Source organism: Aotus nancymaae, unplaced genomic scaffold (assembly GCF_030222135.1).
Source record: "Aotus nancymaae isolate 86718 unplaced genomic scaffold, 86718_ANA_hifiasm-v0.15.2.pri h1tg000002l, whole genome shotgun sequence".
NCBI classification, from domain to species: Eukaryota; Metazoa; Chordata; class Mammalia; order Primates; family Aotidae; genus Aotus; species Aotus nancymaae.
The window spans coordinates 61418090-61431757 of NW_026988413.1; the positions used below are offsets into that span (position 1 = coordinate 61418090).

Consider the following 13668-nt stretch of genomic DNA (forward strand, 5'->3'; position numbering starts at 1 on the left):
GCTACATATTTCCATTTAGAGAAAATCATTTTGAATATTTCTTTACAGGTACCCTATCCAGACCCTGACATATAGGAACTTTTAAAATAACTTGACATTATTCTATAAATTTTCTAAATATACTTAATATAATGTAGCATTCCCTTGAAGAGCACATGCTTAGGGTTGATTATAGGTATGACAATCCAATAAGCAATTATTAGGCATTTTTTTGGAAATAACTTCCCTATACAGAGTCCTATAAATCTAATTTTAAGCAGAGTACAAAAAGTATCTATCCTTAATTATACTAAATTTTTCTCTTGAAACTACGAAACTTATTTTAATCATAGTTTTAGTATTTCACTTAATCCATCATATTTGCAAAACAACAAAAAATAAACTTCATGAATGCCAAATATTTGTCATAATCAAAAATAGCAGAATTGAAAGCAACCTGCTTGCACTAGGAATTATAATTGCATGTACTTCCTACAAATATAAGTTGTACTTTCCTATAGAATTCCCATCAGAAAACAGGCATTCAACCCTAAAGACTGTCCTATAATTTAAACTTAGTTTTAGTTGCTACAATTATGTAAATAAAACTAAAGCACAGAGATTTTGAATGGGAAATGAAAAGAAAATCAAGAGAAAAACTGTCAATACCAAACAAAAATGTAAAGGTACTGTTGTCTTTTGGTGAAATTTTGTTTGGCATAACAGTTTTACTGCTAAAAATAAAAGTGATTAAAATGCAATCTCTGCCTTTTATACTAGACTGTAAACTCCTAGAGAGAGAAGATGTATTTCACTTATCTTTGCATCACTAGAACCAAGCCTGGCAACTAGAGCATTAACATTTGATGAATTAATGATTAAGTAGATGATTAACAATGAGTGAATCGGGAATAAATATATCATGTATTTAACTTGACATTATCCTATAAATTTTTTAAATTTACTTAATATAATGTAGCATTCCCTTGAAGAGCACATGTTTAGTGCTGATTATTTTACTTTAATGTTTCTTGAATTGCTTTCACTTAAATTCTTCTACAGGCCTTCTGAGATATAAATAGATAAATTCTATATTCTTTTTAGAACCTGGATTTGGCCTGCACCTTTAGGAAGAAAAACAGTTGTAGAGGTATCTGCCCAGTAGGGGAGGCTGAAAGGAGTAAAGAAAATAATCAGTTCAGTGAGAATTCGTATTAAATATTGTACTAATCAGAGAAGTTTTTCAATAAAGCCCTTCTCATATATCTGTAACTGTAAATAGAATGAGTAGAAAAAATAATGAAATTGCACTTCTCTGGGTCTACAACGAATAAAAAATCCATGAGCATTTCATTTGTAACCTATCTTGTACTTCTAGCTTGTAACTACATATATTTAGCACTACCTCCCTTTTCACTTTGCTATTATAATCCCTAGACTGGAATTTTTCTTTGAAATATTAGCAGGAAAATAATGTTTCCCCTAAGATGAGGAAAACATATGCAAATGTAGGAATGTAAAAGCATCTGGGATAATAAAATCTTTTATAAATGGAAAACAATGAGCAATGACACTTGACAGTGCTGAGTCACATAAAATTTTATAATATTAGAAATATAAGCAATCTTGGGACTATTAATGTTTATATATTACATATATATACACACACACACACACACACACACACACACACACACACACACATATAAAGATCTATGCATTTACCCTCTAAGTCCCAGGATATAGGGACTAAGGGAATTTAAGTGACTAATTCAAGGTCATAAAACTAGTTAGTCACAGAAATCTGGTATCCTCACTCCTGGTTTGTGGGAGGAAGAGGTGATTTATACTCCACTGAACTGATTTTTCCACATGTAAAAGAACATTGACACATCAAAATAACTCAAAACAATGTTCAATTCAACAGACAATTTGTAGCCATCAGTGACAGTGTCATTCATTGCTGATATTAATGTTACCACTCTTTATACTTGTAGGGTTCCTGTAAATTAAAAGTCAAACAAAAACATCCATGTCAATTTTGAATTGATCCTCAACAGACTCTTTAAGAGAGGTAAGATAGATATTATTAGCCTTATTTAAAGGCAAGAAACATGAGACACATTGATTGAGAAGTATTTGTAATTTGCTATGAGTTGGTTAAAATCAATAGGATAAAAACCCAGGCTTTCTACCTCTATTATAAAAATTCTATGTTCAATTCACACCATGTAAATGCTTAAAACTTCAAATAATTTATATATGCCTTCCTATATTAATTGAATTTACATAACTCTATAACTTTAAAGTCTAAATGATAAACCAAGTATTTCTTTAGTTATCATATACAGGGAAAATAACTTTACAAAAGTTATGTACCTTTTATAGAAATCTTCAGTAAAATATAAGCAAGTTGCAAAAGTCAGAAAGTTATTACTTATTTTTTAGTATTCTGATGAAGTTTTCACCAATAACGGTTTAGGCCACATACTGCCTATTGATAAGATTTCCACCAAAACAAAATTATCAATAGAGAGCCTTAAAAGTACACTATCCTATATAAATATTGCATAAAGCAACAGTTTTAAAGGTGGAAATAATGTTTCTCAGCCACCCTTTAAACAGAAGAAAAGTTAGAAATCTAGAAATCAAAGATCTCACTGGAATTGGTATTGGTAACAAGCATGATAGACCTGTTGCTTGTGCCTCTCAGGAAAAATTATAAAAGGTCTGGCATACAGCTCTAAAACGCTAATAAAAATATTGTACCTTGTTATCCTATGAAAATCTAATGAGCACTAAATTTTTTTCCTAGCCAAGTTTTCATCAGGTAGAGGAAAACAGTACATATCATAAACTGGATAAGAGAACAAGAAAGACTTTTTACCAAAAGAATAGCCCAATAGATTACTAGTTTAAAAACACAGAGAAACGTATTTAACATAAAGGAGCTAGTCATCACTAGTACTAGTGGTTTCCTTTCAAAATAAATAGGGTTTTTTTCCCTGATAGATTTTAAGCATTTAAGACTTTATGTGAAATTATTGTCACTATCCATAAAACATTTTACATTTCTCCTATAATTATGATTACGTGATAGTGATTAAGTTAATTTTATTTCATTTTATAAAGTAGAGGACAAAAATCTACACCTATATCCAGATCTTTCGTGCTTACAATATATCAAAAGAAAATTGTAGCTTTTCCTTCAGTTGTCATAAAAGAGGACTGGTTTCAGGACCACGGACAGAGAACTATTCTCTACTACAGAGTGCAAAGTTAAAGGGTTTGTTTACAATAATAAAGGCAAGGCAGGCACAATGATTATACCCTCTTAGTACTCTAATTAGAAAACAACTAATCTATTCGGATGAAGGAAAATGGAGAGTTACAGACAGAAATGAATACGTTCATATTACTGGTTAGCTCTTGCCTATGCAAGTTGCCATTTATTTAATTTGTTTTTAAAAGTATGTATTGAAAATTATTTTTCAGGTAATGCATTCACATGTTCTTCCCTAAACTGAAGGCTACTTTTGCATAAAAAAAGAGCAGTGGCTTAAAAACAGCATATGCTAATTCAGAAATATATGAACGACACCTGCTCTGCTGTGACCAAACCATCTGTTTAATGCCACACATATTTTAGGGTTCCTCACAGAATACAAAAGGTATATTAATTCTATTCCTTCTACCTAAACAGCTTCTGCTTTCCTCTGGGGGTGGGGTGGCAAGAGAGGACAAATCACCTACAAGGGGATTAAAGTATTGTTACAGAAATATTTAGACATCATTCACAGAGAAAAAGACCCCGCAATGCCCAAGAAGGTTTAAACAGAGACAGGTAAACACCCAGCTCTACCCATTTCCCAACACGTCCGTGTTGTATTAATGGAAGACTTCCAGATTAGTAAAACACTGGAGGGCGTCTCTCCACGCCATCCTAGAGGGAAAGGGCTCCAAAAGGCCAAAAAATCACAACCTAAAATCACAGTTCCTAGAATGTAACCCTTGACTATCCCACCAGAAACTCTACAATGCATTATTTTTATTCCGCCCATCAAAAGGCTTAGAATCTCTTTAACCACCCCATTGGGGAGAATAAAACGAACGGAGGCGACATATATGTACCGCCGTGCTGGCACATACGGGCTGGCACATATGTGCACGAGAAGCTGTACATATATGCCTGGACATATACAACATGCTGTGCGTGCCTGTGCATGGAAGGCGACTCCGCAGCGGCCGGGGGGACGCTTCCCTTGGGCAGCCCCTGCGCCCTTGACATGACAGCGGCGATCTGTCTCCTCTCCTCTTCGCTCAGCTGGCTCAAATCCGCCTCCATGCCGGCCGGGATCACGGTGTGCGAGGGGCTCCCCGCCCCGCTAGCCCCTCCTCCGGCCGCTGCGGCCGCCGCCAGCCCTTCGGGGAGCCCTTCCCCTTCCAAGCTCGCCTCGTTGCCCATGGCTCTGGGAGACTAGGGGCCGCCGCGCTCCCTCCTCGCGCCGCGTCCCAGTCGGGAAGCCCGCGGCCAGCGGAGGAGTCAGAGCCGGGGTCCGCCTCAGGGCGTGCGGGCGGCCGCGTCCCTGGGCTCCGGACCGGGCACTGCCGCCCGGAACGACAAGCGGATGGTTAGTCCCGCTCGCAGGTGACGCCCGCTGCCGGTGCCTCCTCCATGTTTGACAGCGCCAGGCAACCTTTGCAGAAGACGCCTCCCGGACGCCGCCTTGGCGCCCCGAGCCGGGGAGAAGCAGATCTGAGCGGTGCCAGCCGGGCGCCGTCCGCCCCTCCCACAGCGCACCGCCTCCTCGCCGGCGCCCTCACAGTGCGCAGGCGCCTCTCGGAACAGGTGATGCCCGTGGTCCACGCCCACCCCGTGCTGCGTCGCTCGGGATTCTTCCTTGGTCTCAGCACAGATTTAAAGGAGCCCAGTGAACGCTCGGCTAAAAACCGGGAAGAAACGGTCGACGTTTCTTTCAGGCATATTTCAGGATACCTCAACTTGAGTTTTAGCTTACTCGACTCCTAGATTCAACGGGGGCGGGAGGAGCAGGAGAGGAAATGTCTGTTTTCAGCTTTGGCTCTTGGGATTTGTAGTTTCATTTATTTTCTTTAAAGGAAGGTTTTACAACATTCTAGGAAAGGATTCAAGTAACTGAAGATTAGCAGGAGAGACCCTGATACCTTTGAGGCACATTTCCCAAGGGAGTTAAGAATGTCCCTTTTCATTTAGAACTTTCACAGAACAATTAGATTTTGTTAATTAGATTATTTGAAAAATGATACAATATTAGTAAGCAGCTAAGGTTTTGAGTGCTTATAACCTGTGCTGTTCTCTAAAGGGAGGGACTACACAATAATAAAGGATTATGAGAAGTTGTGGACCTGGGGTTCTGCCGTAATATCCAGATTGTAAAATACTAAAATATTTTAATATGACATTTCGAAAACGTGATTTTATTCCCCCATCCCCTTTTTAACAAACGTGCACAGAAGAATTCCTAAAAGTTAATTTAATGTGTGGCTATTAAGTTACAGTCACATCATTGGTTAGGAGCACATTATCATAATAACCACTTACTCAAACCCACTCCCCACTATCTCTCCTACACTTTTCTTGCTATTACATTTCTTAGAAGGGACTGTCCAGCACTGAATCTGAAGCCTCAATGTTGTTACCTACCTTTCCTCAGAATGTGGACGTAGTGTCTCAACTGTTGAGGTTAGCTAACAATCGAGAATGAATAAATCAAACAAATGAATTAAGTTGCTCAGAAAGTCCAAGTTTTTGCTATAATGATTACATAGTTAGATCTTTTACCTTCCAAAGTTAATTTGTAGATTTATGGTATAAAAGCACCAATGATTATAACTGATTTTTAAAAAATAACAAAAATGATGCAGTCTCTTATGGTAGGGAAACAAATGCCAACCAACATCGTTTGTAACAAATGCCTCCTTACATTTAAGAAGCAGAAAAAAATGACGTAGTGTATATTAACACCATATTTTGTATGTGTTGAGTGATACTATTCAAGCTCTTCTCATTCTTTGTATGTTTAAAAGTCCATGCATTTTAGTGTATGTATAAATGTCTATATTTCTGCTTGTGTAACTATAGACAATATGGCTTGTAATTTTGATATGGGTGCATATGAAGATCTTTTATTCATATTCCTTCTCTACAGAAGGTGAGAGAGGATTGTGCTCATTGACTAGAGCAAGAATTACAGTGGTTTAAGGTCCAACACTTCATATTTTTATGGCTGAATTGCTTCTGAATTGCTGCTCTCAGCCATTTTTGTTAGCTCTACTTTAAAGTGGGATTTACAGCTAGAGTGGAGGAAATTCAAGTAAGATTACAACTGATTATAAACTGGCTTCTCAATTTTGAGAGAAAAATCATGAGAAATGTTTTAGTGAAGAGTTTGATAAATTTAGTTTTGAATTCTTAATATCTGAAACATCAGGCAATTTTTTTCTTTTATACTTAGCCTAAAGTGTATCTGTCATTTAAATAAAAGTCACTTGTATTTAGAATGTGTTCCTATAGACATAAAATGTGTAAAATATTAAGTACTAAAATTAGTTTTGTCACTTCACAATACTTGTAAGTTGAAAAATATTAATGTCATGAAGTTATAACCTAGATGATCAGCATTATTTATTCAACTATTTTATAAATGGTCTTTACAATTTAGAACCTACTCTTGGAGAATGGGCACATGTGTGCATGTCTTATTCTTCAGGATTTTTCTGTTGATACCTAGTTTTAAATCCTAGCTCTGCATTCTTATAGCTATTTAGATTGGTAAGTCATTGACTTTTCAGATGTTGAGGTTCCTCAACTGCAAGAACAGAGAGACTACTACTACTAACATTACTACCTGTCGGGTTTGTTGTGACAATTAAATTAGAAAAAGATGTGAATGCACTTGTAAACTAGAACTATATCATCAGAATGTGGTAGATGGTTACAATACTGGTCCCCAATGAATCACACCTCCCATGTCCACTGCCTTTTACAATGGTACTGCCACACTTTCCACCCTTGACTAGAACTAAACCCTTGCCTTAATTTTACCAAAAGAATGTGTTGGGAATATCATGTGATTTCCCAGGCTAGCCTTCCAGTTTAGCCCTCTTTGTATCCTAACACTTCCATTCTCTGAAGAAGCCAAGGAGGTCAGAAAGAGAAGCCTAGCTACCCCTGCTTCATCCATCTCAGCTGAGGCTTTAGTGAGGCCCCTTAGCACAAGCTGTGCCAGCTGAGCTACCTGCTGGCCAAAATCCACATCAATGAACTCAGAGAGACCAGCAGAAGAACTGCACAATCAACCAAAAGAATCAGGTAAGTAATAATACTAATGATAATAAGTTGCTATTTTAAGTTATTAAGTTTTTTTGAGGGGGTTACTTAAGCTATACAACGGATATTCCAGTTTTTGCATATTATGATCATGCATAATCCTTCAAAGTTTTCTTTTCACTCTTTTAGTGACTTTTCTCATTTACCGTCCAGCTGCACTTGAGTTGTTTCTTCAAAATTTCCAAATACCACCCTTCTAACTCTAAAGTGGAAAAGAACACAATTATCTTGAATACTTACATGCTGTTTCATGAAATGTTCAAACAAGAAAATATATGTCAAGACGATCTTTAAATTATGTAACGTTACTCAGATGTCAAGTTATATAAGAAATGGAAGATTTATTCATAAGAATTTTCTGAGAAACACCAATGTATATATTTGAGAAATTGTTTGGAGTCAGGTGACACTCTCAAGGTCTACTCAAGAGGATTAGAATATAGGTTTACATCCCTGGGTAAAATGCTTCGGGTCAGAAGTTCAAAATTATTTATGGAATTTTACAAAGTTAATATGATATACTGTACATTTTATAATATTACTTTTAATATCTATCCAGGAAAACCTGTTAATAGTCACATTAACCTCTAAAGGAGCTGAGATCAAATCAACTGGAAGACACTCGGTTTTTCTGAGCCTGGTGATGAATTGGAGTTTAGATTTTTTTTTTTTTTTTTGATACAGAATTTTATTCTTGTTACCCAGGCTGGAGTGCAATGGTGCAATCTCAGCTCACCACAACCTCCGCCTCCTGGGTTCAAGCGATTCTCCTGCCTAAGCCTCCAGAGTAGCTGGGATTACAGGCATGTGCTGCCAGGAGCAGCTAATTTTGTATTTTTAGTAGAGACGGCTTTCTCCATATTGGTCAGGCTGGTCTCAAACTCCCAACCTCAGGTGATACCCCCACCTCGGCCTCCCAAAGTGCTGGGATTACAGGCTTGAGCCACCACACCCGGCCCGGAGTTCAGACATTTTTATAACAGCCTGGGTTTATTTAAGGTTCTGCAGAATAAAGAGAAAACAACTTGAATTGGTAGAGTGGAATGAATTGGAGGACAAAAGTAGAGAAATCTATAAGAGAAGGAGGGGCTTGATGCCACTTACCTTTTTTTTTTTTTTAATTTTTTTTTTTTTTTTTTTTTTTTTTGAGACGGAGTTTCGCTCTTGTTACCCAGGCTGGAGTGCAATGGCGCGATCTCGGCTCACCGCAACCTCCGCCTCCTGGGTTCAGGCAATTCTCCTGCCTCAGCCTCCTGAGTAGCTGGGATTACAGGCACGCACCACCATGCCCAGCTAATTTTTTGTATTAGTAGAGACGGGGTTTCACCATGTTGACCAGGATGGTCTCCATCTCTTGACCTCGTGATCCACCCGCCTCGGCCTCCCAAAGTGCTGGGATTACAGGCTTGAGCCACCGCGCCCGGCCGATGCCACTTACTTTAGAAAGGGGAAAGAAATGTTCCCACTGCTAGCTCCATTGGTAATATGGCCTACAGGACGTTGCAGGACCAATGTGTCAGTGAGGCTGCAAGATGTTTTCTGTGGACTTTGCAGTAAAACCCTGCCTCATCTCTCTCATGCAGAGACAAGTATGTCTGTATTGCTAAATTGTTTGTACATTGTGATGGTTAATTTTATGTGTCAGTTTAACTGGGTTATGGAATGCGAGATATTTGGCTGAACATTGTTTTTGGGTGTGTCTGTGAGAATCATTCCAAATGAAATTAGCATTTGAATCTGTGGATTTAGCAGATTGTCCTTCCCAGTGTGAGTGAGCATCATCCAACCTACAGAGGGTATGAATAGAAGAAAAAGCAGAGGGAGGGAGAATTTATTCCTTTCTGCCTGACTGCTTGAGCTGAACATCAGTCTTCTGCCTTTAGACTTGGATTTACATCATTGACCACCCAACCCCGGGTTCTGAGGCCTTCATACTCAATTGAATGATATAACCAGCTTTCCTGGATCTCCAGCTTGCAGATGGCAGATCATGACTTCAGCCATCCATAATTATGTAAGCCATTTTCTTATTTTATAACATATGCGTGTGTACATATATGTGTGTGTATATATAACAGAGATAAGAGATAGATCTACATACATACATACCCAAATATCTAGACAGATAGATAGATAGATAGATAATAGGTAGATATAGGTATATATCTTTCCATCCTATTGGTTCTGTTTCCCTGGAGAATTTTGACTAATGATACATACATGGGTTCCTTGAGAAAGGATGGGGTGCATGTTAAAGGCACAAAAAGAGTGAAGAGCTTTATATCCATGTAAATACATGTTGGAAATATTTGCAATGTAGATATCATGTACAGACACAGGAACTGAGAGAAAACATCCAATGAATATGTTTTAATCATTATCATCTGTACTAAAATGGAAGGTTTACTATGGTTTTCAGAAAGCCCCGCAATTTTCTCATGTGTTAATTTCAACCTTATAATAGGAGAAAACTTTCACAGTTTTGCTCTTTCATAGGTCTGTATGCAAGCAGCAAAAGAATGGATGAATTTCAATAAGGATGTATAAAGTGCAATTGGTAAAAAGACAAATTACTCTTACAGCGATGGTTAAAACTTTGACAGGATATTATATTTATCAGTAGATATTTTGAAAAATGTCAAAACCTAGGCTTTGCCTCAGACAAATTGAATTATAATTTGGAGAAAATGGGGCAGCATTAGTAATTTTTAAAGATCCCCAGGTAATTATAATATACATCTTGGGTTGAAGACCACTGCTTTGAAAGAATAGTGAGTTTTAATGTAAGAATTACAAGATCAAAGACAAGGAAAAGGCACTTGAGAGTTACTGTAGACTTTTCTTTGAAGCTGCAGGTCTCAGCAACATAGTTGCCATCATCAAAAATTATTTTTGAAGAAGAAGGATTTACCTTTTTCAAAATAGTAGTGCTTCTGCATCTGGAATATGGTATACAATTCTGATGATTACATTTTGCAAAATCTGTAATAGATCTAGAGAGGCACAGCAAATTAAAGGAGAGAGTATCAATTCATTCTAGAAGATTGAAGAGGGGAATTTAGAAAGATTAGTGCCTCTTACTGAGGAATATGAATATGAAAGTTCACTCAAATCTGACAAACTAAAACTAAGGAGTTTTTCTGGTACATGTAAAAGTCATGGTTAATAAAAACAAAAACAAAGCAAAAGAAAGGATCTAGTGCATTCATTTATATGTTTATGTCCCACATTGGGATGAAAGATGCTAACTCTTCATCAACATGTTTTCTCCCTTTTAAGCAAGTAACTTGACTACAGTTGCCAGCTTTTCTTTCAGTTATGTGTGGCCTTGTGACCAAGCTCCACCTAATGAAAATGCACTGCTGCCAGACCTGGCACAGAGGCACTCTGGCACGCATATGCCTGAGGCTAACAGAGACGGAAATAACTGGTCCATTCTAGAGGTTCCGTGGGCTAAAGATGGCAGAACTATTGGGATGGTTGCATCAGGAGGATGATCGTGTGTGGAATTTTGCCTTACACTAAGGTCACCTTCCTTGGTCAGTTTTATAAATGAGAAGGAAAATATCTATTATGTTTGAGACATAGTATATTTTTGGCTTCTTGGCCTTTTTGTTAAAGTAATCAGTATTATCTCACCTAATAAAAGGCAGCAGAAAGTACTTCCTTATAGAGAAACTAACATTAATAGAACACATCATCTCCTTATCCATTCCACTTTAGTAATCCTAGTTCCATTTTTCTTTTGTAGAAATATCGATAAATCTAGGTGCTTCATTGATATGAGACTGTGTCCCCACCCAAATCTCATCTTGAATTGTAGCTCCCATAATTCTCACATATTGTGAGAGGGATCCAGTGGAAGATAATTGAATCACAAGGATGGTTTTCCCCCATACTGTTCTCATGGTAGTGAATAAGTCCCACGAGATCTGATGATTTTATAAGGGGTTTCCTCATTTGCTTGGCTCTCATTTTCTCTTGTCTGCCACCATGTAAGACATGCCTTTTACCTTCCTCCGTGGTTGTGAGGTCTCCCCAGTCAGATGGAACTGTGAGTCCATTGAGACTCTTGTTATATTTTTAATAAATTACCCAGTCTCAGGTATGTTTTTATCAACAGCATGAAAATGGACTAATACACTCATTGACCTCCAAACATACCATGTTACCCTCTAATTGAGTTCTGCTCTTCACCAACCTGGCAGCATTGTCCCCTTTCCTCTATCCATGCATGCATTTTTCAAGGCCAGGCTTAAGACCCACTCACCACAGTTAGACTTTTCCTATTCTGAAGCCACTATTATTTTCAATTATTTTTTCAGAATATTATTATTTATTTGATATTTATTTACATATCATCTTGCTTTATTTGCTTAATTCTTTTCAGTACTGATTTCTTAAAATGATGCAAAATATTGTTATTTCTTTTGCAATGCCATCAGTACCGTGCACATAGTGAATGCTCAAATCAACAGACATTAAATGCATTGCTTAGTGAGAAGTCTTCAGGTTAAAAATGTAAATAATGCAAAAAATGTGTAGGTTATTTTGTAGAGGACATCTGTAAAGAGAAAATAAGGAAATTATTTTTTGTGATTAAGGAATCATCTTTTATAATGAAACAATTTTAACCTATAAATATTGTATGACATTTAATATATTACAAGACCCTCTGTTAAGTATTCTATCAATTTCACCTCTATTCTTCTGACAAGATTATCATGTAACTATTGTTTTGTCCATTTAAAAAATTCAAAAGTTGAGATTCAGAAAATTTATTTAAATTTCTGTAGTTCATTTAACAAGTAAACGACAAGAAAGAACTCAAACTTAGCATAACAAGAATCTAAAACATACTCCTTTGTCCCTTCTATACACCAATAATAGACAAACAGAGAGCCAAATCATGAGTGAACTTTCATTCACAATTGCTACAAAGAGAAGAAAATACCTAGGAATACAACTTACAGGGGATGTGAAGGCCCTCTTCAAGGAGAACTACAAACCACTGCTCAAGGGAATAAAAGCAGACACAAACAAATGGAAAAACATTCCATTCATGGATAGGAAGAATCAATATGGTGAAAATGGTCATACTGCTCAAAGTAATTTATAGACTCAATGCTATCTCCATCAAGCTACCATTGACTTTCTATTAGGAAAAACTGTTTTGAATTTCCCAAAAAAGAGCCCATATAGCCAAGACTATCCTAAACAAAAAGAACTAATCTGGAGGCATCACGCTACCTGACGTCAAACTATTCTTCAAGGCTACAGTAACAAAAACCGCATGGTACTGGTATCAAAACAGACATATAGACCAATGGAACAGAACAGAGGCCTCAGAAATTTTGCCACACCTCTACAACCATCTGATCTTTGACAAACCTGACAAAAAAAAAAGCAATAGGGAAAGGATTCCCTATTTAATAAATGGTGTTGGGAAAACTGGCTAGCCATATGCAGAAAACTGAAACTGGACCCCTTCCTTATGCCTAATACAAAAATTAACTCAAGATGGATTAAATACTTAAACGTAAGACCTGAAACCATAAAAACCCTAGAAGAAAACCTAGGCAATACCATTCAGGACATAGGAATGGGCAAAGACTTCATGACTAAAACACCAAAAGAAATGGCAACAAAAGCCAGAATTGGCAAATCAGATCTAATTAAACTAAAAAGCTTCTGCACAGAAAAAGAAACTGTCATCAGAGTGAACAGGCAACCTACAGAATGGGAGAAAATTTTTGCAATCTATCCATCTGACAAAGGGCTAATATCCAGAATCTACAAGGAACTTAAACAAATATACAAGAAAAAAACAAACCTTCGTCAAAAAGTGGGCAAAGGATATGAACAGACATTTCTCAAAAGAAGACATTTATGTGGCCAACAAACATATGAAAAAAATCTCACCATCCCTGGTCATTAGAGAAATGCAAATCAAAACCACAATGAGATACCATCTCATGCCAGTTAGAATTTCAGTCACTAAAAAGGTCAGAAAACAACAGATGCTAAAGAGGATGTGGAGAAATAGGAATGCTTTTACTGTTGGTGAGAGTGTAAATTAGCTTAACCATTGTGGAAGACAGTGTGGTGATTCCTCAGGGATCTACAACCAGAAATACAATTTGACCCAGCAATCCCATTACTGGGTATATATCCAAAGAATTATAAATCATCCTACCATGAAGACACATACACACATATGTTTCTTGCAGCACTATTAACAATAGCAAAGACTTGGAACCAATCCAAATGTGCATCAATGATAGACTGGCTAAAGAAAATGTGGCATATATACACCTTGG

At 37.2% G+C, this 13668-nt stretch overlaps 1 protein-coding gene across 7 annotated transcripts in view; it reads right to left on the minus strand.

Moving 5' to 3' along the window:
- Positions 1-4444, minus strand: part of PCLO (piccolo presynaptic cytomatrix protein) — a 421390-nt gene extending 416946 nt beyond the window's left edge. For all 7 annotated transcript variants that reach the window (XM_064375087.1, XM_064375077.1, XM_064375065.1 and 4 more), the window contains exon 1: positions 4197-4444. In XM_064375087.1, coding sequence (XP_064231157.1) covers positions 4197-4444 — 248 coding nt within the window. The remainder of the gene's footprint in view (positions 1-4196) is intronic.
- Between the last annotated feature and the right edge of the window lie 9224 nt (positions 4445-13668).